The sequence below is a fragment of the Oncorhynchus mykiss genome, chromosome 4 (genome assembly GCF_057628025.1).
Source record: "Oncorhynchus mykiss isolate SJ-2025 chromosome 4, ASM5762802v1, whole genome shotgun sequence".
NCBI classification, from domain to species: Eukaryota; Metazoa; Chordata; class Actinopteri; order Salmoniformes; family Salmonidae; genus Oncorhynchus; species Oncorhynchus mykiss.
This window is the reverse complement of record NC_143025.1, coordinates 16,656,898-16,681,333: the sequence shown is the minus strand read 5'-3', so window position 1 is coordinate 16,681,333 and position 24,436 is coordinate 16,656,898. Positions and strand designations below refer to the sequence as shown.

The 24,436-nt window shown below is 42.0% G+C and overlaps 2 protein-coding genes and 1 pseudogene across 4 annotated transcripts in view; all 3 read right to left on the bottom strand.

Annotated features, from left to right (window-relative positions):
• Positions 1 to 2,292: 2,292 nt before the first annotated feature.
• On the bottom strand, positions 2,293 to 5,841 carry LOC110521395 (cyclin dependent kinase inhibitor 1Bb). The gene is made up of 3 exons (XM_021598926.3): positions 5,094 to 5,841; positions 4,561 to 4,678; positions 2,293 to 3,689 (listed from the first exon to the last, which is right to left on the bottom strand). The coding sequence occupies exons 1-2, from the start codon at positions 5,545 to 5,547 to the stop codon at positions 4,572 to 4,574; spliced, it is 561 nt and encodes a 186-aa protein (XP_021454601.1). The 5' UTR covers positions 5,548 to 5,841; the 3' UTR covers positions 2,293 to 3,689; positions 4,561 to 4,571.
• Positions 5,842 to 7,196: 1,355 nt separating this feature from the next.
• Positions 7,197 to 14,019, bottom strand: LOC110521396 (tyrosine--tRNA ligase, mitochondrial-like; annotated as a pseudogene). Its single transcript, XR_016495140.1, has 4 exons — positions 13,303 to 14,019; positions 9,814 to 9,957; positions 9,333 to 9,503; positions 7,197 to 7,356 (listed from the first exon to the last, which is right to left on the bottom strand). The product of XR_016495140.1 is annotated as a tyrosine--tRNA ligase, mitochondrial-like (transcript).
• A 4,560-nt stretch (positions 14,020 to 18,579) lies between these two features.
• The window catches only part of LOC110521393 (peroxisome proliferator-activated receptor alpha), a 62,731-nt gene continuing 56,874 nt past the window's right edge, over positions 18,580 to 24,436 (bottom strand). For both annotated transcript variants that reach the window (XM_021598925.3, XM_036968539.2), the window contains 2 exons: positions 23,660 to 24,116; positions 18,580 to 23,438 (listed from right to left, as the gene is read on the bottom strand). In XM_021598925.3, the coding sequence (XP_021454600.1) occupies positions 23,194 to 23,438; positions 23,660 to 24,116 (702 nt within the window). In that variant the 3' untranslated portion in view covers positions 18,580 to 23,193. The remainder of the gene's footprint in view (positions 23,439 to 23,659; positions 24,117 to 24,436) is intronic.

Sequence of the window (24,436 nt, the reverse complement as noted above, 5' to 3'; positions counted from 1 at the left end):
AAGCCAAACACACAGGGACAATGGGCCCAGCTCTGAGTGGGGGGTAAACAGCAGAGCTAAGGTTACCCACCTGCACACTTCAGAATGAATCAGGAGCCCCCTAAGAGCTGCTGCAGGTGTCTTCCTGTTGCATCCTGCTTCCTGGTGCTCGAAGGCTGTAGTGGGGTGAGGAGAGGAGGTTAGGCCTTCATGGTGCTTGAAGGCTGTAGTGGGATGAGGAGAGGAGGTTAGGCCTTCATGGTGCTCGAAGGCTGTAGTGGGGTGAGGAGAGGAGGTTAGGCCTTCATGGTGCTCGAAGGCTGTAGTGGGGTGAGGAGAGGAGGTTAGGCCTTCATGGTGCTCGAAGGCTGTAGTGGGGTGAGGAAAGGAGGTTAGGCCTTCATGGTGCTCGAAGGCTGTAGTGGGGTGAGGAGAGGAGGTTAGGCCTTCATGGTGCTCGAAGGCTGTAGTGGGATGAGGAGAGGAGGGAGCCCTTTACCAACTCAACACTAAATATTCTCTTTAAAAATACATCTTTGGTGTGTGTGTGTCTGTGTGCGCGCATGCTCACACGCAAGACAAGGCCTGAGTAATTCCAGACTAATGGATTGAATTGACCCCTTCACAAAGTCAAGATTATATATTGCCTTGGGATTGATCTGATGAAATTTGGTAGTGAAAGTGTGCATCTTAACAAATGCATGAAAAATGATGCAATAGATAAGTCAGAGAAAGACACAATGTAATTCAGCAGTGAACATGTTTTTATGGCTCTGCTTTGGTGCTAATCTTTACAGTGAAAAATAATAATAATAATTGCTGCTACAGAATTCCTATATGTAGCTGACCGCTATTTGTGTAGGCGAATATGTTGGTAAAAAAAAAAGTATGGTTAAAAAAAAAACGTATAGTTGTACAAAATAGTAGGCCTATAAATTGTTGCAGACAACTCTCCAAATGAGGCTGGAATTGTATTTGAAGTAGCCCAGTAAAACGTGTGACAAAACATAATTCTGGTGTAAAAATTTGAATAAATATACACCATTGTGCCTTAATGATAAAAACATTAGTAAATTATTTTTAGTTTCAACTCATTAGCAAATATACTAAAACATAAGGCAAGTGAACAATCTACATCAAAATATTGTTTGCATAGCTTTGATCTATAAAGAAATCAATCAAATGAAACTATATCATAGAGTTGTTTTATTAAAAATGCTCATTACAGTATCAGGGATATATTTCTACATCCTTTTTTCTATAATTAATTCAAACTACAGTTAAATCATCTATATGCATGCAATTACAGTATTTGTTGGATGTAGGCTACACTAGCGCATTCTCTGTGACCAAATATAACAACATTCATGCAGTGACTAACCTTATATAATTTCAACTGTGGACCTGTGGGGAGTTTTTTTTCACCGCTAGAAACAATTGCAGTTCAAACCTTCCATAAGACAAATGTAACTGGCTGCAACAGTGGTGTGCTTTACTTAGACATAACCGGATTGGAGGAGCCAAACGTCAATCACCAGGCATTTTTCAAAATACTTCACGATTTCATCATATTGGGAGTGCCACTGCGTAGACGGCGGCATATTTGGTCAACAGTGCTATAGTGGATTAACACAGGCTAAACTATTTTAAAATGGACTGATTTTGCAACCATAGAAGCAATAACATCGTTTGTATTTACCGGACCCTATTACGTGCTACTTCAAGCTTGAAACATGCGTAATGTGCCAAATGGTACCGAATGCGCACGGGTTAGTTCCAGTTTGTCCGCGAGCCGAAGAGGATACACCACATTGATATAAAAAAAATGACATCAATTACTGAAATACTGTATCTACTCCTAACTGCTGTGAAAAGCACTAGAACTACAATAACTGTTTTTAAAGTTAAATCTCTTCATGCTTTTATTCCAGGATGATAATGTATAAACTCCCAACCTAAAAGCAGTGGGTATGAAGAGAACCGAGGTATGACAATCTCATCAATCTATTAAACTGAAATTTAAGGCCGTTTTGCCTGGAGTCCTGAGAGGCATTTTTACTTGTGATTCACCAGTGGGCTATATAGGAACATACCTCATATACGATTCCTCCCGCCCCATGAGAGCACATGCAGGTTCTGTGCAATTTATAGTATGAAACATCAAGTTATGAAGGCCACGGATATGGATTATGTATTAGCTGAATCGAAATACATTAAAATCGTTATGCTGTATACTTGCTGAGAGAAAGAGTGTGACCGTGTGCAGGCTGAAGAGGTTCCTTTCAACAGTGCAAACATGACCAACAAATCACATAACGATTTATCTTCTGTTTTAATTGATTGCAAGACATCTTAATCACACATTGAAAAATGCACATAAAATATTTTAAATCAGGCTCAGGTTGCAACCTTTTTCGATAAAATAAAAACTACCAAAAATATGCTTACAAAAAAATATATGTAAATGCCACTTTGGATAACCTTGATCAAAACCCCATTTTATTCTACATAAAAAAGCTTGACATAAATAAGTTAGTATAATTTCTCAGTGTTTTTACAAAGTTATGTACACTTAATAGATTTACACGGGCAGTGACTACTTTGAGACAATTCTTAGCCTCTGAACAAAGGCTGATTGAAACTGGGCGAAATTAAAGTTATTTTAGAAACTACATTTGCATGATCTGCACTAACAATGTCTGGGAGAAGGGGGAGATTAACAAATTAAATTATCTTTCTGTATCAAACAGGAGTACAATGCCAAGGCAACCTGATGGTGAAAGCGTCGACAGACGTATTGAAGCAACCATGTATTTGGTATTGTAGGACATTTCAAACATAAAAAGGCCTAATTGTTTAAAAAAATATTAAGAACCGTTAAACACGAGTATGAAGTTGATTAATACTACCAGTACAGTTAACAGATATTTTATCCTTCAGCAAATTAGTACCCTATACCACTTCAGAAAAATAAATTAGCTACACTTTGTTTTTTAAATGGTGAAGAGGAAGACTTGTAAAAAAATTTAAAAAAAAAAAAGATTCCAGAATTTAAGTGACCGACATAGGACTACAGATCTTCAACAAAATACAATAAATATTGGCTGACTTCACATATTACTTTTTTAGTCATAACAGAAATGTATCATTATTTGAGGCATTGTTTTCGTGGGGTGGCTGAGAACCCACGTTGTGTGACACTTAAATGACCCAAAATACAAGGCTACACATTATGTACCATCAATCTCTCCCTACATACAGATGACCTATGAGGATACTTCGATGAGGAACAATTATTTAATCCAATCATTTTTTAAATGGATCAGGATTTATAAACAGCATTTAGGAAACAAAACTACACCGCAATTCTTCAAGTCAAATTCATGCCTTTTACATCGTTTTTTTCCCCTCCCCAATCATAATATGTTTTATGTGCTACATATGAAAATAAATATATACACAGGTAGTTAAAAAAAGAAAAGAAAAAAAAGAGCAAAAAAGGAAATAAAACCTAATTGCACACTGCTACATCGACTGCTTTTAGAGGCAGTAACTTTATGAGTGCCAGAACTTTAGTGTTTATATTCAGTGCTTGCACAGCGTCCCCATCCTTAGGGAGAATTGATATGTTTCCTTTTCTTTGTAGTTCCTCTTCAAAATCACCGAACACTTAGGTTTCCATGACAAAAAGGGGAAATACATTTTCAGCTCTGCAGAGAGAAATAAAAACAAAGTTGTGAGACCAATGCTAATTTACACCAGTAAACATGACCACATACAAATGCATCAAAACCATTCCTGGCCATTTCTTTTTGCAGACAAACATAGATGTGGCAACATGTAATAGCTTTGACATGACAAAACAATGCTAAGAACAGGCTAATGCTAGTCAAAGACACCCTACTGACTCATTCAAAGCAGCAGAATACTTTCATTTTCCAAAATTATAAATTATATCCATAGCTACACACACACACTTCATTGCAAATTACAGTAAACATTTAGGCCTATTCAAAAACGTGCATACTGTGCTTTCATTCACTAGAACGGACAGATGTTTTGATAGGGGACTAGCGTGCATAGTGCACTGCTGAGGAGACCGGCCCCTTCTCCCTCTCACGAGGGCAGTGGTTGCTGACGTGTTACTATAGTGTTGTTCTGAGGACTTGTTTACAGTTTCGTTGGAAAATGAACCTCACCGTGGCAGTGGTTGTAGTAATGTCGCCTATATTTTGTGTAGCCTTTTGGACTTTAACCCTTTACTAGACCGCACTGAACGTCACAACGATATAGTTAAGCACACATTTCGAGCTTCAATAAAACAAATAGCTACTTAGTTGGCAATTGCGCATAGGTTACAAGGTGGGAAAATCACAACTGCTCAACACGTTATTTAAACAACACGTCTGAAATGCTTACAAGAATACCAACGTGATGTGTTCAGCTTCACCGAACCTAACAGTTTACAAACTGCTTTATGTAGGCAATAAAAAAATATATTGGGTTATTTGGGAAAATAAGTCCACACCAGTATAACATATCTCACTAAAGCCAGACAAAAGTAGCAGATAACTATCTCACCTTTGTCATCTTCACGTTTGAGTCCTGGGACTGGCTTTCCTGGGTGTGTATTCTAAGCCTGGGCAAGGAGTAACTTCATTCGAACTACTGTGTGACCTTTTATTTTGGGACGAGGGGTCTGGAAGAGAAAGACAATTTTAATAAGAATATAGGTTCAAATGTTATTCTCGAAAATGAAATATTGTGAATAGTCCACTCTACGTCATTTAAATGAGTAAGACAATTTAGGCTGTTACATTCCTCTATCTATAGTGATTTGCCTTATCAGGTCTTATCTTTACAACTTGACTTGCTTACTGAAAACATTAATGAAAACGATTAGAATGGTTGTATCGCTTTTCTTTAGAATAACTGATAAGTGGGCACATCTATTTGGTAACTAGGCCTACAGTCTTCTACAATTTTACGTCGAGTCTGGCTGATACAAATTACATAGCTGAATAGGCCAGCACGTCAAACTGTAGGCAGAAAGACAAAGTAGCCAGACTGATGATTATCTATAATTTACATAATTCATAAAGGCGTAGGCCTACATTCATGGCAGGCTGGTCTTTTTCTCCGCCCGGTGCACTGCTCTTTACTCTCCATTTGGCTCTCTGACCTCTCCGTGTTGTCGGAGGGCTGCCGTGGAGTCACCATCACACAACTATGATTCCCATTTAGATCCATAGTGTTATTCCCAGAGGGGCAAACGTCTTTCACTGATCGTTGCGTTCTGGTGTAGAAATTTGGAATGTCTTTACAATCCATTAATTCCCATTTGAATCTCCCGTTCGATAGAGGTGTGTGGCTTGAAAAATCGAAGTTCCACTTCGCTGAGGCCGCCGCTTCCATCTCTTGCAAATGTCCCTTTAAATCCCGCCTTAACTCTTCGCGATCCGGCGAGCCGAAAATTATTCTGCAGGCTGACGGTTTGGGGTGATCCGCCAACCGAGCATCCGTCCTTTCCAACGTCGGGCTCCCATTTGAAAGTCGAACATCTGACATTTTCGGAGAATCAATTAACGTCCAAATAGAACACTTAAAAATTCGTATTTCCTCCTTTCTCACCGCGATCCAAAACAAGCGTAAAACGAATGATCAACACTTTTATGCCATGCATAGGTCTGGATAGAAACGGTAATTTCCAATATGGCAATGCGAGCTAAAGTAGTCAGATCATCAAAACAATGTGCAGTAACTGAAGCCACTCCTGTCAATTTATTCTCGTAGTAAGAGAGAAGAAATAACAGACAAACCTTTTCAGTACCCAATATGGCGATTGAGGGGAGGCTGACTGGGGAAAAAACTGATTGACACAGAGAACTATTTAAAACGAAGAAGGGAATTCATTGGTTAAAAAAACGTAAGCCCGCCCAATTCTCTTAAGGCGATCATATCATGCACGTTACAAAGGCTTTGCAACATTGTCACATTTCTATACATGTTACTTTGTAACGGCTATAGCCATAATCACTATAGGTATCTACCATTTTAGCTATGGATGTAAATAAAATAAAGGGCCATTATAAGGAAACTTAGTGTATGCATTATTCATTTGTTTATGTTGAGAAAATATTTTAATATCAGTGGTCTCGATCTTCATGTCATAGTTTTTTTGCACCAAAATAGAACAATAAATATAGAGAGGGAAATCTAATTTTATTTGAAAATTATAGTCGTTTTTCAATAAAAGTGGAATTGTAATACCACCTTAATGATTTGAAACATTTGAAAATACACAAGCCAGTGTGAAGCATTTTGTCGTTGGAGTAGGTTATCATTGTCATGAATCTGTCAACCATTTAAAAGGCTAATAAAATCTTAACATTTTCATTATTTTGCATGGAGGTGACCAGTTTTTTCTCTCTATGATACAGATGTGAATATTGACTTATCTGAGCTCAGTCAAGGTCACCAGTGTACACCCCAGCAAAAGGAGGGATGGTATTAAGAGTAGTGGCAAGCATTTCTCACTGGGAAAACAATATTTTCTGCAGGATAACGCAATTAGACAATTTACAATTTATTATCAAACATCAATTAATAACTACTTAAATTATAACTCATTGGCCATTTGCAATAGAACGACTACAGTAAGAGTGAATCATTTTTTATAAATGTGACAACACTACACATCTTGTCCACATGTTTTTAATTACCTATTGCTTTTGCCCGTTTTAAAATGTCAAAATATTCATCTATTTTAGCTGTAAGATATTTTGCAATTTAAATTTAATTCCTGGATGTAACTAGGGTCTTATGAATCAAGCTTTGGTACAGGGTGTCTGAAGGAGCTTTTACTCAGTTCTGATTTAAAGGGAAGACTGCACTGACCCCTTGTTGTGAAATTAGGTATTAGGCAAATCGGTTATCTAATATCTAACGATCACAAAAATAAAACCGTTTACATACACAGTACGTAACATACAACTAACAAGACAAAAGCCTTTCACCAAATATATGTTATATATTACAGCATCATTGAATCCACACACATATAGTGCACTAAATCCTCTCCTAGATATCAGCAGGGATATATTGAAACAATGCAGGTCTATTTCCAATATCCAGCTCTCTTCACCTAAGTCTCCCAGCTTGCTGTCCTACCTCCAGTACACAAACAGTGCATATAAGTGATATGGTCCGAGCTCCACTCACAGATTGAGCCACCTGATGACATGGAAGTTATTTTTTCCCACTCTGAGGAGAGACAGTACATTGGTCAGGATGTGCTGGCCAGGGATGAGTACCTGTTCTGCGTTGTCTGTCTTACTGTGGTTGATCCATACAGTTCCTTCTGAAACCATGCGATACCTGCAGCACAACACAGAGACAACCCATCACAGAGACAACATAAAAACATCACAACACAGAGACAACACAACACAGAGACAACACAACACAGAGACAACATCACAGAGACAACATCACAGAGACAACATCACAGAGACAGCACAACACAGAGACAACACAACACAGAGACAACATCACAGAGACAACATCACAGAGACAGCACAACACAGAGACAACACAACACAGAGACAACATCACAGAGACAACATCACAGAGACAACATCACAGAGACAACACAACACAGAGACAACACAACACAGAGACAACATCACAGAGACAGCACAACACAGAGACAACACAACACAGAGACAACATCACAGAGACAACATCACAGAGACAGCACAACACAGAGACAACACAACACAGAGACAACATCACAGAGACAACATCACAGAGACAGCACAACACAGAAAAACAGTTAACACATTTTGATACGTTACGGCCTTAATCAAAAATGTATTAAATAAAAAAAAATCCTCAATCTACACACAATACCCCATAATGACAAAGCGAAATCAGTTTTTTAGAAAATGTTACTAATTTATTCAAAATAATAAACATAATTTATTTAACCTTTATTTAACTAGGCAAGTCAGTTAAGATCAAATTATTATTTTCAATGACGGCCTAGGAACAGTGGGTTAACTGCCTAGTTCAGGGGCAGAACGACAGAGTTTTACCTTGTCAGCTCAGGGATTAGATCTTGCAACCTTTCGGTTACTAGTCCAACACTCAGACCACTAGGCTGCCTGCCGCCCAAAATAATAATAATAAAAGTCTGACATAAGTATTCAGACCCTTCGCTATGAGACTCGAAATTGAGCTCAGGTGCATCCTGTTTCCATTGATCATCCTTGAGATGTTTCTACAACTTGATTGGAGTCCACCTGTGATAAATTCAATTGATTGGACATGATTTGGAAAGGCACACAACTGTCTATATAAAGGTCCCACAGTTGACAGTTCAAAAACCAAGCCATGAGGTTGACGGAATTGTGCGAAGAGGTCCTAGACAGGATTGTGTCGAGGCACAGATCTGGGGAAGGGTACCAAAAACAATTCTGCAGCAAGAACACAGTGCCTCCATCATTCTTAAATGGAAGAAGTTTGTAACCACCAAGACTCTTCCTAGAGCTGGCTGCCTGGCCAAACTGAGCAATTGGGGGAGAAAGGCCTTGGTCAGGGAGGTGACCAAGAACCCGATGGTCACTGACAGAGCTCCAGAGTTTCTCTGTGGAGATGGGAGAACCTTCCAGAAGGACAACCATATCTGCAGCACTCCACTAATCAGATATTTATGGTTGAGTGGCCAGACAGAAGCCATTCCTCAGTAAAAGGCACATGACTGCCCGCTTGGAGTTTGCCAAAAGGCACCTAAAGGACTCTCAGACCATGAGAAAAAAGATTGAACTCTTTGGCCTGAATGCCAAGTGTCACATCTGGAGGAAACCTGGCACCATCCCTACGGTGAAGCATGGTGGCAGCATCATGCTGTGGGGATGTTTTTCAGCGGGAGGGACTGGGAGACTAGTCAGGATCGAGGGAACGATGAACGGGGGAAAGTACAGACAGATTCTTGATGAAATCCTGCTTCAGAGCTCTCAGAACCTCAGATTGATGAGGGGGGGAAAAAACAATTGAATCAATTTTAGAATAAGTCTGTAATGTAACAACATGTGGTAAAAGTGAAGGGGTCTGAATACTTTGCGAATGCACTGTATGTTTTAAAGTCAAGACAGATTTGAGAGAGAAGAGAGGGAATGAAAGAAACAAACATGGAAAGCAATAAAGAGAGAAATTAGGGGAAAGGAGAAATATAGAGAAAGTGTGAAAAAGCCAATGGGGTGGGAGTGGTGAAATAGAGTGAGTGACCTTCCGTGTGAGGTAGTCATGTCAGGGATGATAAGGAACAGAGGAATATAAAGGGACAGCCCTACCCTTTGGGCCCCTGAGGGATGTCCTCTGCCCTGCGGCAGGCATCCAGTATTGTGGGCCCTGGCTCCAGCAGCAACTCATGGAATGGGGCATCTCTGAAGAGCTCCTGCAGCTCAGCATCACTTATCAGCTCCAGGGCCTGAAGGTTACTGTGGTACCGGGCATTGGTGCACCTGGAGAGAAATACACACACACACAACATTACTAATTGTACCAGGCGACACCTCATTAATGACACCCAAATGACATATGCACATTCTTTCTCTGACTAATTATCTATTGCATCATTTTTCACGCATTTGTCAAGATGCACACTTTCACTACCAAATTTCTTCAGATCAATCCCAAGGCAATATATAATCTTGACTTTGTGAAAGGGTCAATTCAATCCATTAGTCTGAAGTTACTTAGGCCTTATCTTTTTGTGAGCATGCGCGCACGCACGTACACACACACACACACACACACACAGACACAGAGCACCTTATGCCCTCATTGCCGTGTTACAGTTTGGTGACTTCGGCGGCGAGAGGTTTGTGTGCGGCCCGTTTGCCTGGTTCCTGTCTCTGCTGCTCCATCACCCGCTCCACCTCGGCCAGGGGTAGGAAGGTGAACAGCTTCAGATACCTGCAGGCAGCACAACCAACCCCAACTCAGTCTCCAACATCACCATGGATAGGCTAAACTCAGGTACTAATATCAGGTCCCGTGTTCACAAAGTGTCTCATAGTAGGTTTGCCGCGCACATTTACAAAGAAAAATAACCTACAACGCTCCCCTTGTCTGTCATAAACAATGACAGGACGGTGTGTGGCAAGCAAAATGTGTTTGCCTGTGCATGCATGCTGACCGAAGTGCTTGCAACGCCAGGATTGTGGGTTCCCATGTGGGACCAGTATTAAAGAGTATGAAAATGCACGCACTCTATTGTAAGTGGCTCTGGATAAGAGCGTCTGCTAAATGACGTGAAAGTGACATAAATTTATTCAGCAGTGCTGGGCTCTCAGGTAAATAATACTTTCTGGGCTCTAAAGTCAGGTAAATAATACCTTCTGGGCTCTAAAGTCAGGTAAATAATACTTTCTGGGCTCTAAAGTCAGGTAAATAATACTTTCTGGGCTCTAAAGTCAGGTAAATAATACCTTCTGGGCTCTAAAGTCAGGTAAATAATACTTTCTGGGCTCTAAAGTCAGGTAAATAATACTTTCTGGGCTCTAAGGTCAAGTAAATAATACTTTCTGGCCTTAAAGTCAGGTAAATAATACCTTCTGGGCTCTAAAGTCAGGTAAATAATACTTTCTGGGCTCTAAAGTCAGGTAAATAATACTTTCTGGGCTCTGAAGTCAGGTAAATAATACTTTCTGGGCTCTAAAGTCAGGTAAATAATACTTTCTGGGCTCTAAAGTCAGGTAAATAATACTTTCTGGGCTCTAAAGTCAGGTAAATAATACTTTCTGGGCTCTAAAGTCAGGTAAATAATACTTTCTGGGCTCTAAAGTCAGGTAAATAATACTTTCTGGGCTCTAAAGTCAGGTAAATAATACCTTCTGGGCTCTAAAGACAGGTAAATAATACCTTCTGGGCTCTAAAGTCAGGTAAATAATACTTTCTGGGCTCTAAAGTCAGGTAAATAATACTTTCTGGGCTCTAAGGTCAAGTAAATAATACTTTCTGGCCTTAAAGTCAGGTAAATAATACCTTATGGGCTCTAAAGTCAGGTAAATAATACTTTCTGGGCTCTAAAGTCAGGTAAATAATACCTTCTGGGCTCTAAAGTCAGGTAAATAATACGTTCTGGGCTCTGAAGTCAGGTAAATAATACTTTCTGGGCTCTAAAGTCAGGTAAATAATACTTTCTGGGCTCTAAAGTCAGGTAAATAATACCTTCTGGGCTCTAAAGTCAGGTAAATAATACTTTCTGGGCTCTGAAGTCAGGTAAATAATACTTTCTGGGCTCTAAAGTCAGGTAAATAATACTTTCTGGGCTCTGAAGTCAGGTAAATAATACTTTCTTGTGGATAATTTGTCACCAAATTCGACCCACTGAAGAACACAGACAAACTGGTAGACTGTAATGTAATTCTATTGAACAGTCTGGCTTGTTAAGGAAACTTAGTTTCAGGCTGTACACCAGAAAATTATATCACAGTCTGATTTATCAGCCTAAGAGGTGTGCGGATCGATTTGGCCTTTTAAATCATAGAGGGGGAGAGCTGATCCTAGATCAGCGGCAGGTATCCTCGAGGTTAGAGCATTGGACCAGTAACAGAAAGGTTGCTGGTTCGAATACCGGAGCCAAAAAAATCTAACGCTATGTCCTTAAGCAAAGCACCTAATCCTGCAGGGAATCTGATTTCATTGGTCCTCAACTCGCGGAAAAGTAATTTCATTCAGGTTAAGCGGAGTTAGCCTGCCCCGGAGCAGGTTAGTTCTAAAGGATTTGTTGCCATAGATATTTTGCTGGCTAAAAGGTGAGTCACTTTCTTATGACCGGATATCCCGAATTGTACTCAGAGTTGACCAAAGTTACCTCGCTAACTCCTCAAACCTAGGACACCCCTCTGTTTAGTTCTAAATAGAGGCTCTGATAAGCAGGACCAGTTCCACTGGATTCTCCAGCAGGGTTTCCATGTCCGTATGTTTCCCGCTAAATTTGGCTACTTTAATGAAAAAAATTTTGGGGTCAAAATGTATTAGTTGCATTTTTTTGGGCTACTTCGAAATTGCACCGCAGCTGCCATGGCATTTCTCTTAAAAAAACATGATTGATTTCACTGTGACCTGCTGCTGCAGACTATTAGGCAGTGAGGCAGGCAGCTGAGTGAGTGGAGGGGAGGGCCGGAAAGATGTGAGTTGAGAGTGTTGCAGGCCACAGGCAGCTGAGTGAGTGGTGGGGAGGGCCGGAAGGATGTGAGTTTAGTGTTGCAGGCCACAGGCAGCTGAGTGAGTGGTGGGGAGGGCCGGAAGGATGTGAGTTTAGTGTTGCAGGCCACAGGCAGCTGAGTGAGTGGTGGGGAGGGCCGGAAGGATGTGAGTTTAGTGTTGCAGGCCACAGGCAGCTGAGTGAGTGGTGAGGAGGGCCGGAAGGATGTGAGTTTAGTGTTGCAGGCCACAGGCAGCTGAGTGAGTGGTGAGGAGGGCCGGAAGGATGTGAGTTTAGTGTTGCAGGCCACAGGCAGCTGAGTGAGTGGTGGGGAGGGCCGGAAGGATGTGAGTTTAGTGTTGCAGGCCACAGGCAGCTGAGTGAGTGGTGGGGAGGGCCGGAAGGATGTGAGTTTAGTGTTGCAGGCCACAGGCAGCTGAGTGAGTGGTGGGGAGGGCCGGAAGGGTGTGATTTTTGTGTTGCAGGCCACAGGCAGCTGAGTGAGTGAGAGGAGAGCAGCACCAGCACGCACACAGGTAATGAATGACAAGTGATGTGAGAACAACTCACAGCACTAGCTAGCTACATACTTCTCCCTCATGTGGCAACTACTCTCTTCCTATGAACATTTTGAGGGGGCTAATTTTAAGGCCTTGTATGTGGGTTTTGAGTGGTCATTGTCCTGACATTCTAGCTCGTCATGGGCCGCCTGGCAACCCTGCTCTCCAGCCACCTACCATTCTACACTGCTGACAGGCTGCCTGAGGAAGAACTGACAAAGGACAAACGGAGACGTCTTGACCCTGTTCAGCCACACTGCCTGCCGTCTCCCCCAGTTTGTTCAACACAGAGCTGGCCACCAGTGGGAGGGTCAGCCCATACACCTCCTGTCCAGTCACTGGTTGGTTAATGTTGAGGCAAGGTATGTGCATGTTTATTATATTCATTTGTGTTATTATTATTATTATTGTAGGTTATTAATGGGCATGATGCGTCACTTTAGTGTCTGATGCATCCTTAGATGCTTGGCTACAATATCCGGAATCAATGTGATAATTGGTCAATATATTTGGAAATGTGTGTCCCCCCAATGAATGACGCAACATTACTTTTGTATGAACTTGTGCCCAGACATCTGGTTGCCCAGCTGGTCTGTCCCTCCCAGCTGGATCTTACAGCTGGTTCAGGTGGTAGGAGAACTCAGTAAGGCTCATGCCTTCTGCACTCTTCAACCTGGACTGGACACGGCATGCCAACTGAGCAGATTCCCCATTCGGAAATGTCTGCCAACTTCTGCCAGAAAAGAAACCATTCCAGTCTTTGTACAAAGTTAACTTGTTCAATACGGTTACAGTGCCAAACTTCTTAGAGTCGTTGTGGAAAAGTCAGTTCATGGTTGGTGAAGATTAGCTACACGCGCTCTCTCGCTTGGGTCTCCTTCCTACCAGTGCTGTTGCACCACCGACTAGAGCGACGCCAGTGTGTCCTGCGCTTTGAAAATTCAGTAGCCCGATGATGGCGAGTAAATTGCCCACATGAAGGCTGTCTGCCGTGGGGTCGAATCCGCAGTACTCGGTCTAGCAACAAGACTGCAGTAGCTAAGGAAGTTGATCTTGGGCTGATTTTTCAGGGAAACCATCCTTAAAAATGCCCCGTTTATTTAGAGACAATATAAATCCACTCTGGGCTGTTGCAGAGCGATGAAACCTGTATCTTAACGTTACACATGGGAGTGTGTTTATCAAAAATAATACAATAATCATGCCGAGATGTACAAGCAAAATATCTTGATAGACGTCGCCATAACGGAAACTGTGCGACACACTGGACAGGAAGATGAAATACGGGACTGATGTATGACGGTAAGAATATAGCGCCATCTAGTGTATTGTGTACATTTACCATACCTTGCCTGTTCCTCCTGACCTGTGACCTTTTTCTTATCATTTGGGATTTTAATGTCACCTCATCCTCTTATTATCCTTTTAGGTTGACGATTAAAAAAAAAGGTTTTGGTTACCTATTGTGAGGATGAATCTCCCGAATTTACATCTGGTGTAACTTGGAAAGTGGGAATAATGATAAAATCCAAAGAAAGTAAAGTCATACCCTTACCTGCTTAGTACTGGATTCACTTTTTGGTGTTTATAACGATATAAAATGCATGCTGACAATGTAAGGCAAAAAATAGGCCATGTGGTTAAATAACTACAATTTATCAATTAAATACTGGAGTGATAGATGTGCAGACGATGAATGTGCAAGTAGAGATACTGGGGTGCAAAGGAGCAAAAAAACAAAACAATATGGGGATGAGGTAGTTGGGTGGGCTATTTACATATAGGCTATGTACAGGTGCAATGATCTGTAAGCTGCTCTGACAGCTGATGCTTACAATTAGTGAGGGAGAAATGAGTCTCCAGCTTGAGTGATTTTTGAAATTCGTTTCAGTTATTGGCAGCAGAGAACTGGAAGGAAAGGCGGCCAAAAGAGGAATTGGCTTTGGGGGTGACCAGTGAAATATACCTGCTGGAGCGTGTGCTATGGGTGGGTGCTGCTATGGTGACCAGTGAGCTGAGATAAGGCGGGGCTTTACCTAGCAAAGACTTATAGATGACCTGGAGCCAGTGGGTTTGGCGACAAATATTAAGCGAGGGCCAGCCAACGAGAGCATACAGGTCGCAGTGGTGGGTAGTATATGGCACTTTGGTGAAAAAATGGATGGCTCTGTGATAGACTGCATCCAATTTGCTGAGCAGAGTGTTGGAGGCTATTTTGTAAATTACATCGCCGAAGTCAAGGATCGGTAGGATAGTCAGTTTTACGAGGGTATGTTTGGCAGCATGAGTGAAGGATGCTTTGTTGCGAAATAGGAAGCCAATTCTAGATTTAATTTTGGATTGGAGATGCTTGATGTGAGTCTGGAAGGAGAGTTTACAGTCTAACCAGACACATAGGTATTTGAATTGTCCATATATTCTAAGTCAGAACCGTCCAGAGTAGTAGTACACAGTGTCCAAAGAAGGGCCAGAAGTATACAGAATGGTGTCGTCTGCGTAGAGGTGGATCAGAGAATCACCAGCAGCAAGAGCGACATCATTGATGCATACAGAGAAAAGAGTCGGCCCAAGAATTGAACCCTGTGGCCCCCCATAGAGACTGCCATAGGTCCGGACAACAGGCCCTCCAATTTGACACACTGAACTCTGTCTGAGAAGTAGTTGGTGAACCAGGCGAGGCAGTCATTTGAGAAACAAAGACTGTTGAGTCTGCCGATAAGAATGTGGTGATTGACAGAGACGAAAGCCTTGGCCAGGTCAATGAATAGTGCTGCACAGTACTGTCTTTTATCGATGGTGGTTGTGATATTGTTTAGGACCTTGACCGTGGCTGAGGTGCAAACCATGACAAGCTCGGAAACCAGATAGCATAGCGGAGAAGGTACGGCGTGATTCGAAATGGGCGGTGATCTGTTTGTTAACTTAGCTTTCGAAGACCTTAGAAAGGCAGGGTAGGAAAACTGCTGCGGTCTGTAACAGTTTGGGTCTTGAGTGTCTCCCACTTTGAAGAGGGGGATGACCGCAGCAGCTTTCCAATCTTTGGGGATCTCAGACGATACGAAAGAGAGGTTGAACAGGATAGTAATAGGGGTTGCAACAATTGCGGCGGATAATTTGGCAAACTATAGTTTTTTCAAGTTGGTTAGGACATCTACTTTGTGCATGACACAAGTGATTTGTCCAACAATTGTTTACAAACAGATTATTTAACTTATAATTCACCGTATCAGTAAAAATACAGGCTATATACAGTAGCGAGGCTATAAATGTAGCGAGGCTACATACAGACAACGGTTAGTCAGGCTGATTGAGGTAGTATGTACATGTAGATATGGTTCAAGTGACTATGCATATATGATTAACAGAGAGTAGCAGTAGCGTAAAAGAGGGGTTGGCGGGTGGTGGGTGGTGGGTGGAGGGACACAATGCAGATAGCCTGGTTAGCCAATGTGCGGGAGCACTGTTTGTTTGGCCCAATTGAGGTAGTATGTACATGAATGTATAGTTAAAGTGACTATGCATATATGATAAACAGAGAGTAGCAGAATTGCAGGTGTACCTGTGGATGTATTTCAACTATGTATTTCAAGGCCTACCTTCAAACTCAGTGCCTCTTTGCTTGACATCATGGGAAAATCAAAAGAAATCAGCCAAGACCTCAGAAATAAATTGTAGACATCCACAAGTCTGGTTCATCCTTGGGAGCAATTTCCAAATGCACAAAGGTACCGCATTCATCTGTACAAACAATAGTATGCAAGTATAAACACCATGGGACCACGCAGCCGTCATACCGCCCAGGAATGAGACACGTTCTGTCTCCTAGAGATGAATGTACTTTGGTGCGAAAAGTGCAAATCCATCCCAGAACAACAGCAAAAGACCTTGTGAAGATGCTGGAGGAAACAGGTACAAAAGCTTCGATGTCCACAGTAAAACGAGTCCTATATTGACATAACCTGAAAAGCCGCTCAGCAAGGAAGAAGCCACTGCTCCAAAACCGGCATAAAAAGCCAGTTTTGGAGGAATGTCCTCTGGTCTGATGGAACAAAAATAGAACTGTTTGGCCATAATGACCATCGTTATGTTTGGAGGTAATGGGGGGTTCTTGCAAGCAGAAGAATACCATCCCAACCGTGAAGCACGGGGGTGGCAGCATCATGTTGTGGGGGTGCTTTGCAGGAGGGACTGGTGCACTTCCTTCATGAGAAAGGAAAATTCTGTGGATATATTGAAGCAACATCTCAAGATATCAGTTAGGAAGTTAAAGCTGTCATAAACCTAACCCCAGGCCAACTTCATGACACAGTGAAGGGAAATAGTAACGCTACAGCATACAATGACATTCTAGATGATTCTGTGCTTCCAACTTTGTTGCAAAAGTTTGAGGAAGGTCCTTTCCTGTTTCAGCATGACAATGCCCCTGTGCACAAAGCGAGGTCCAAACAGAAATGGTTTGTCAAGATCGGTGTGTAAGAACTTGACTGGCCTGCACAGAGCCCTGACCTTAACGAAATCGAACACCTTTGGGATTAATTGGAACGCCGACAGTGAGACAGGGATAATCGGCCAACATCAGTGCCATACCTCACTAATGCTCTTGTGGCTGAATGGAAGAAAGTGCCTGCAGCAATGTTCCAACATCTAGTGGAAAGTCTTTCCTGAAGAGTGGAGGCTGTTATAGCTGCAAAGAGGGGACCAAGTCTATATTAACGCCCATGATTTTGGAATGTGATGTTCGACGAGCAGGTGTCCACATACTTTTGGTTGTGTAGTGTACACACTTCGAAACCCAGAACAGAAATCGTGTTTAATTGCGTCAGTTGCTCAATTTAGTTCTGGGGGTAGGTATGTTAGAAAATATACTAGAACGAGGGCCGTAGCCCCACCCCCTCTCTGTGCAAGTTTCAGGAAGGTCTATGGGCCACATGTCAACCTTCCCTTCTGAAATGTAAAAGATGCGAGCATCTGCAATATCGTGATTTGTGAAAAATGATCAGTGAAGAAAGATCTGAGTACCGTAACAAACTTCATCCTGATCCCACAGTCTGTTGAGAGACGCTATGATACCATTTATGTTACGTGCATCTGAGAGATTGCACAATTTTAAGACATCATTTGCAGTTGTTTCTGAAGACCAGCAGATGGAGTCCTCAATCTCAACATCCCATGGCCTCATACATTTACAGGTAACTGCCAAAATAAAGAAAACACTTGAGTTGTTTGAGCTTTTATGGTGTGGGGTGTATTGTCCTGGCATGGTTTAGTTCCACTCAACCTCTTAGAGGGCAAGGAAAACGGCAATAAATACACAGCCATTCTGAGTGATTGCTTTCAACCTAAGGTGAAACATTTCTATCCTGATGGGAGTGGTCTCTTCCAGGATGACAATGCCCCAATCCACAGGGCACGAGTGGTCACTAAATGGTTTGATGAGCATGAAAACGATGTCAACCATATGTCATAGCCGTCTCAGTCACCAGATCTCAACCTAGTTTTACACCACCATCAAAAAAACTATTCCTTGTGGAAGAATGGTGTTGCATCCCTCCAATAGAGTTCAAGACACTTGTAGAATCTATGCCAAGGTGCATTGAAGCTGTTCTGGTGGCTCGTGGTGGCCCAACGCCCTATTAAAAAGCTTTATGTTGGCGTTTCTGTTTCCTGTATTTTGTCAGTTACAATACCTTTAATTTATTCAGCTCTCACTGTCAATCACATGTTATTATTGACTTGAAATAGATGGACAATAACATTGAATTTTTTAAAATGTTTTTATTTGTCAATCAAGTCAACTTGTTTGTTGTTTAAATTACTAGATAAACATTCATCAAAAATGTACTTTATTGTTACCAAGCCACAGTATACATAAACAAAGCATCCAAAGACTGTCTCCAGTCTCTTTGCATGACACTAGCCATAAAAACACTGCATCAACTCTTTACTACAAAATACAAACCTTTTCCTATATCTTCTGCACTCATCATCTCTGCAGAGTTGTATTTATTATTATTATTATTATTATATGTGTGCTGTATGGCAGGGCACTATAAACTCACTTGAAAAATAAAAGAAGAACAGTACCTCGCTATGTCCTGAGCTAGTATAAACTAAGGGACACAATATTTTCCCTGATACTTGTCAATAGTCCCTTGTCAATTCAACACAAAACAATATAGATCCTTAAGGGTAGCAGACATCTTCAATTTACCAATCACATAACTTCTCCTCTGAGTTTTTCCTCTAGTGTTTGAACCATTATATAATCTTGTTTGTATTTACACTATTGCAAGAGAGCAACCTCTCTAATGTGGAGGAATGTACTTCCAAACAGTCGTTATGTACCACAGATTCAACAATGGTCTGTCTGCCTATCACAATTTTGAAACCTTCCGTAATTCTGTCATGACGCCATATCCTCTCTTTGTGTATCTCTGTACTGTGTAGTATCATATCCATACCAGCAGCTTCTGGCAGGAGAACACATAACTGTACAGAACTGTGTGCAGCTTTACTTTACTCCATTGTGTCTAGTGTTGTATGTCATAGGTTAAGGCACGGGTTGAGTTTAATCCCTAATGTGTTCTGTTCACCTTGCGATTCTAGAATCTAGTGGATTAAAGCAGCGTTGCATTTCGCAGAGGTCTGACAATCCAGACCAATAGATATTGTAGAACTGCCATTACAGGCAGCTTGAAATTCAGTCATCTAACATATGGCATGATTATAATGATTATAATTAAGTAAGTTAGAACACAGCAGCGAGTGAGGAGGGCAGCCAGTAAAACGCTTGATACAGCAGAAGCATGTTAATTAAGCAATAAGGCCAGAGGGGGTGTGGTATATGGCCAATATACCACGGCTAAGGGATGTTCTTATGCGCAACGCGGAGTGCCTGGATACAGCCCTTAGCTGTGGTGTATTGGCCATATACCACAAACCCCCGAAGTGCCTTATTGCTATTATAAACTGGTTACCAACGTAATTAGGGCAGTAAAAATACATGTTTTGTCATCATACCCGTGGTATATGGTCTGAAATATCAGCCAATCAGCATTCAGGGCTCGAAACACTCAGTTTCTAATAAACAATATACTGCATCTTTACTGCATTTAGTTGTGATGAAATCACTGTTCATTGTGGACAAGTTATGAGTGTGTAATGTTCTATATACTGTACATGTATCAGAACAGAGAAGGGATATAGTAGGGCCACAAAAACAACAAACCGTTTGGCTTGAAGAACATAATGAGGCAGTTATGGAGCATTTATGTTCTGAATAGTGAAATTACGCCCTAATCATCCCCTTTATTACCTAATCTTCCACCTGAGACCATAGCATAGAAGGAAACCTGCAGTATTGATGTGGAATCTGTGACACGATAGCTTATTACCAGTCTTAACGCTGATGATTTACTTATGCATGTTCAAGACGAATAATATATCCAGATCATGTTGTTGAGTGAAAATAGTGTCAATAACCCATGAAAGGTTTTGTGTTCAAGTGTTGATATTTGCTATGAGTGCTTTTAGTATCCCTACACCGAAGCACAGCACATAGAGAACATGTTAACTCTCCCTCTTTCTCTCTGTCTCTCTCTGTCTCTCTCTCTCTCTCTCTCTAGTGTGGGAATTAACCAAAGGAATGTCCCCAGTGGGAATCACATCTATGGTTGTATCACCAGATACTTAGCTATTCTATTTACATTGCATTTTTCAGCCTAGTTATTCAACGAAACAATTTCTGATATACTCATATAAAAATATGATCCAACTCAACTATAACATTGTCAAATTAGGTAGCGCTTAATCAAAAACATACCTACATTTCTGTACCATTTAAAACATTGAAATGTATTTACCTGACAAAAAGGAATACAAAACATACCCAATAATAGTTAGTATCTTGCAAACCTCTGGTTATAGTTGGGGCAAGCAATCACATAATCACTGAATCTATGTACAAAGCATTAATAGAACGTGGTGTAGAGAGAGAGTGAAGCTAGGTCCATTACACCAATAAAAAAACATTCATTTGTGGATTCATGAGAATTTGCTACGGTAAGCAAAGAACAAAAAACATTCCCTCACGGAAAATACACACACGTACTGTATATCCTTTCCATCAGAAAAGCATTCCTGCACACAGGAAAGATCATTTCATTCTGTCTTTGAAACATTCTCAACAGTTCTGGGAAGGATTGATGGCTGGTTTGATGAGGCAGCTTTAGTATTTCATCTATAAAACAAACAGTGTAAATAGTAGCAAAATACCCACTGAACCCTAGTCTATGGAGTAATTACAGAACGAGAGAGAGAGAGAGAGAGAGAGAGAGAGAGAGAGAGAGAGAGAGAGAGAGAGAGAGAGAGAGAGAGAGAGAGAGAGAGAGAGAGAGAGAGAGAGAGAGAGAGAGAGAGAGAGAGAGAGAGAGAGAGAGAGAGAGAGAGAGAGAGAGAGAGAGAGAGAGAGAGAGAGAGAGAGAGAGAGAGAGAGAGAGAGAGAGAGAGAGAGAGAGAGAGAAAGGCTGTCCAGTTAATGGCTTAAAATGCTGTAAATCTGCTCTCAATCTGCCTTTGTTAAGGTTTTAATATAGTTTGAAGTCATATTAGCCCTTTAATACCAGTATACAAAACAAGATGGAGTGCCGAATATAACAGTGTATGAAAGAGTCTCATATCATATCTCGTAAGCACACTGTGCTTTAGTGTTGCGTTGTGGGTGCATTTACACAGTGAATCTCTGATTGGTCATTTCCAAATCAGTCTGTTTTGAATGAAATCAAACCACCAGCCATGTTCTGAACGGTGGGGGGAACACTATTGACATGGTAGTTTGTTTACTTTTGTTTGTGAAAGTATTGAAAATGAAACATCTTTGAAATCATTGAGCTTCACCATGGTTTTATAAAATGAATATAATGCACACCAAAGCCTCCATGTTAGAGTTTGGTCTAGATAGGAGAGGAAAATGAGATGACGGGCAAGGTATGTGAAAACCATCACTAAAAAGCACATAGTGAATTCTCGGTCGAAGTATGACTGATGAGTAACTGACGTTTGAACAACGGAGACCTGTGGCAGCCAATAATGTGTCCCTCCAACTGAGGCTGTGGGTCTTTGCCCAAAAGAGCAAAGGACTAAAAACTCAGTGGGATATATGGGGAGAACTTTCTGAAACTCTGTAGCCTCATTCATGATAACATTAGCAAATTAACAATTATAGCTAAAATAATTTTTTCCCCCAGAGGAATCCAAATTTCTTAGATATGATAAGTTATAGCCTAAGCAGGAGCAAGAGCTTAGAAACAGACAGGAGAGGTTTCCCCAAATGAATTAAGCAATATGTTATATTTACTTGTACTGTGAGTTGGATTTTGAGCCTCTGCAGCCACATCTGAGGGACAGTAACCTGGTACAGTGTTAGGAAACTGAATATAGGAGAGACACACACACCGGCAGTGAGAGAGACAGAACCTCATGAGGACCTTATTGACCATGCAATCCCATAACCTCACTGGGGGAGAACATCCAATCGCTAAAAAGCTGCCTTACAGGGAGACACAGTCACTCACATCTGAAGTCTGTATTCGGCATTGAAGTCGCTTGGGTGTCTTTACTGCAAAATAGGTGTGCAACATTATCATTCTTTTCTCTCACTCTGAAGTTAGTTACAAAATGACATAGTTATAAAGATACTGCTGGAGTGGTGATTCTGTCGATACGTCCTGCTGTTCAACACTCAAGGGCCTGATTAGGTCAGAGATGTGTGTACCGTATAGGAAAGAGATGCCCTCTAGCAGGGACTCTTGTGGCAATAGTCTGACTTAATCATGTGCTGCATTTAGACAGGCAGCCCAATTCTGATCTTTTTCCCACTAATTGGTCTTTTGACCAGTCACATCAGATCTTTTCATATCAGATCTTTTTCAGAGCTGATCTGATTGGTCAAAAGACCAATTAGTGAAAAAAATATCAGAATTGGGCTGCCTGTCTAAACACAGCCACTGTTATCTAAACAAGCAATTGATTATTTGATCCGTGTACTTATTTCTGACGTTGGCCAAAGGTGTCTAAACCCAGCCCAATACATGTTCTCTAGTTAGGACAAACACCGGAACAGGACACTCAGTTCAGCTTCACATTGCCCATCCACACAGGTAATATGACCCTATAGGTCCCTGTGGGAGTAGTGGACCCCACTACAGGTGCCCAGAATATAGTCCTATTGTCCTGACCGGTCCTGTCTGAAAGATGAGCAACCCTGCATCTGGGGGTCCAGTGGTCCAATCCTTTCATGGTGGGACTATTCAGAGAGACTGTTCACGCATGTGTCCCCAAAATGGAGGGCAACCTCCTTTCTAGACTCAGTACATGTCCCCAAGATGGAGGGTGAGGAGGGTGTGTGACCCAGCCCCCACCCTCCTCTCTGGGCTCAGTGTCTCAGTACATGTCTCTGTAGATCTCCTGCAGCAAGGGGTGGAGTGACATGTCCTCTGTTTTCTTGATCTCCTGGACCAACTGAGCGTGCTCGGTGACCAGCTGCCGGAGGTCGGACAGTTTCTGCAGCAGCTTGGGGAAGAGGAAGGTGTCGTCTGGGTGGTTGGCCAGCAGGTGGAGCCGCAGCACCTGAACAATGTTCTCCTGCATGCGCTCAATGTGGCCAACGTTCACCAGGCCGGGACGGTCTGAGGGAGAGGAAAGAGGACAGCAAAATTAGAGAAAGAAGGTGGATTATGCCAATCCAAGAAGAGACATTATGATTGGCATAGAGCTGAAGAGCAAATCCATCAAGAAGATAAGTAATAACACTAGTAATTAACTACCAATTAGTGGCAACTACCAATTAGTGTACCAATTAGTGGTCATTAACCCCGGATCCCAGCCTCTACCTCTCTCTCTCTCTTACCTCCACAGCAGATGATGGCGGCCACAAACAGGGCCAGGTCACTGTCATCCAGCTCCAGCCCGTTGAACTTCATGGCGAACTGGAACTTGGGTTCCATCATGTCGCTGAAGGGCCTCCTCAGACTCTTGAGAAACTCCCTGGTGATGAATCCCGATCCGTAGGCCACCAGGAGGCCGTCCTTGTTCATACATGAGGCCAGCAGGGCGAACAGCGCCTCGTACACTCCATACTTCAGCAGAGTCACCTGGTCGTTCAGGTCCAGGCTGGAGAAGCCGGGGACAGACTTGGCGAACTCAGTCAGCTCTGTGACCGTCTCCACAGAGGTGCACTGGCAGCAGTGGAAGATGCGGACCTCAGCCTCCTTCTCCAGCAGATGGCCCCCAGCCGTGCCCACCATCTTGGCAACGAGGGTCTGCTCTGCCAGCTGGAGGGTATCCATGTCGTGGATGACAAATGGCTGCAGGGGCATGAAGGGAGACAGGGTGGTGAGGAGACATACATTTTGATTGAGCTAAAGCACGGATCTTCCACGCTCCGGTTTGAATCTTGGCCATAGTCTGTAGTCATGTGTAATGAATGCCCATTATGTAGCAACGTTGCCCCTAGAAAGGTTACTGTTGGACTAGTAACCGGAAGGTTGCAAGTTCAAACCCCCGAACTGACAAGGTACAAATCTGTCGTTCTGCCCCTGAACAGGCAGTTAACCCACTGTTCCTAGGCCATCATTGAAAATAAGAATTTGTTCTTAACTGACTTGCCTAGTTAAATAAAGGTAAC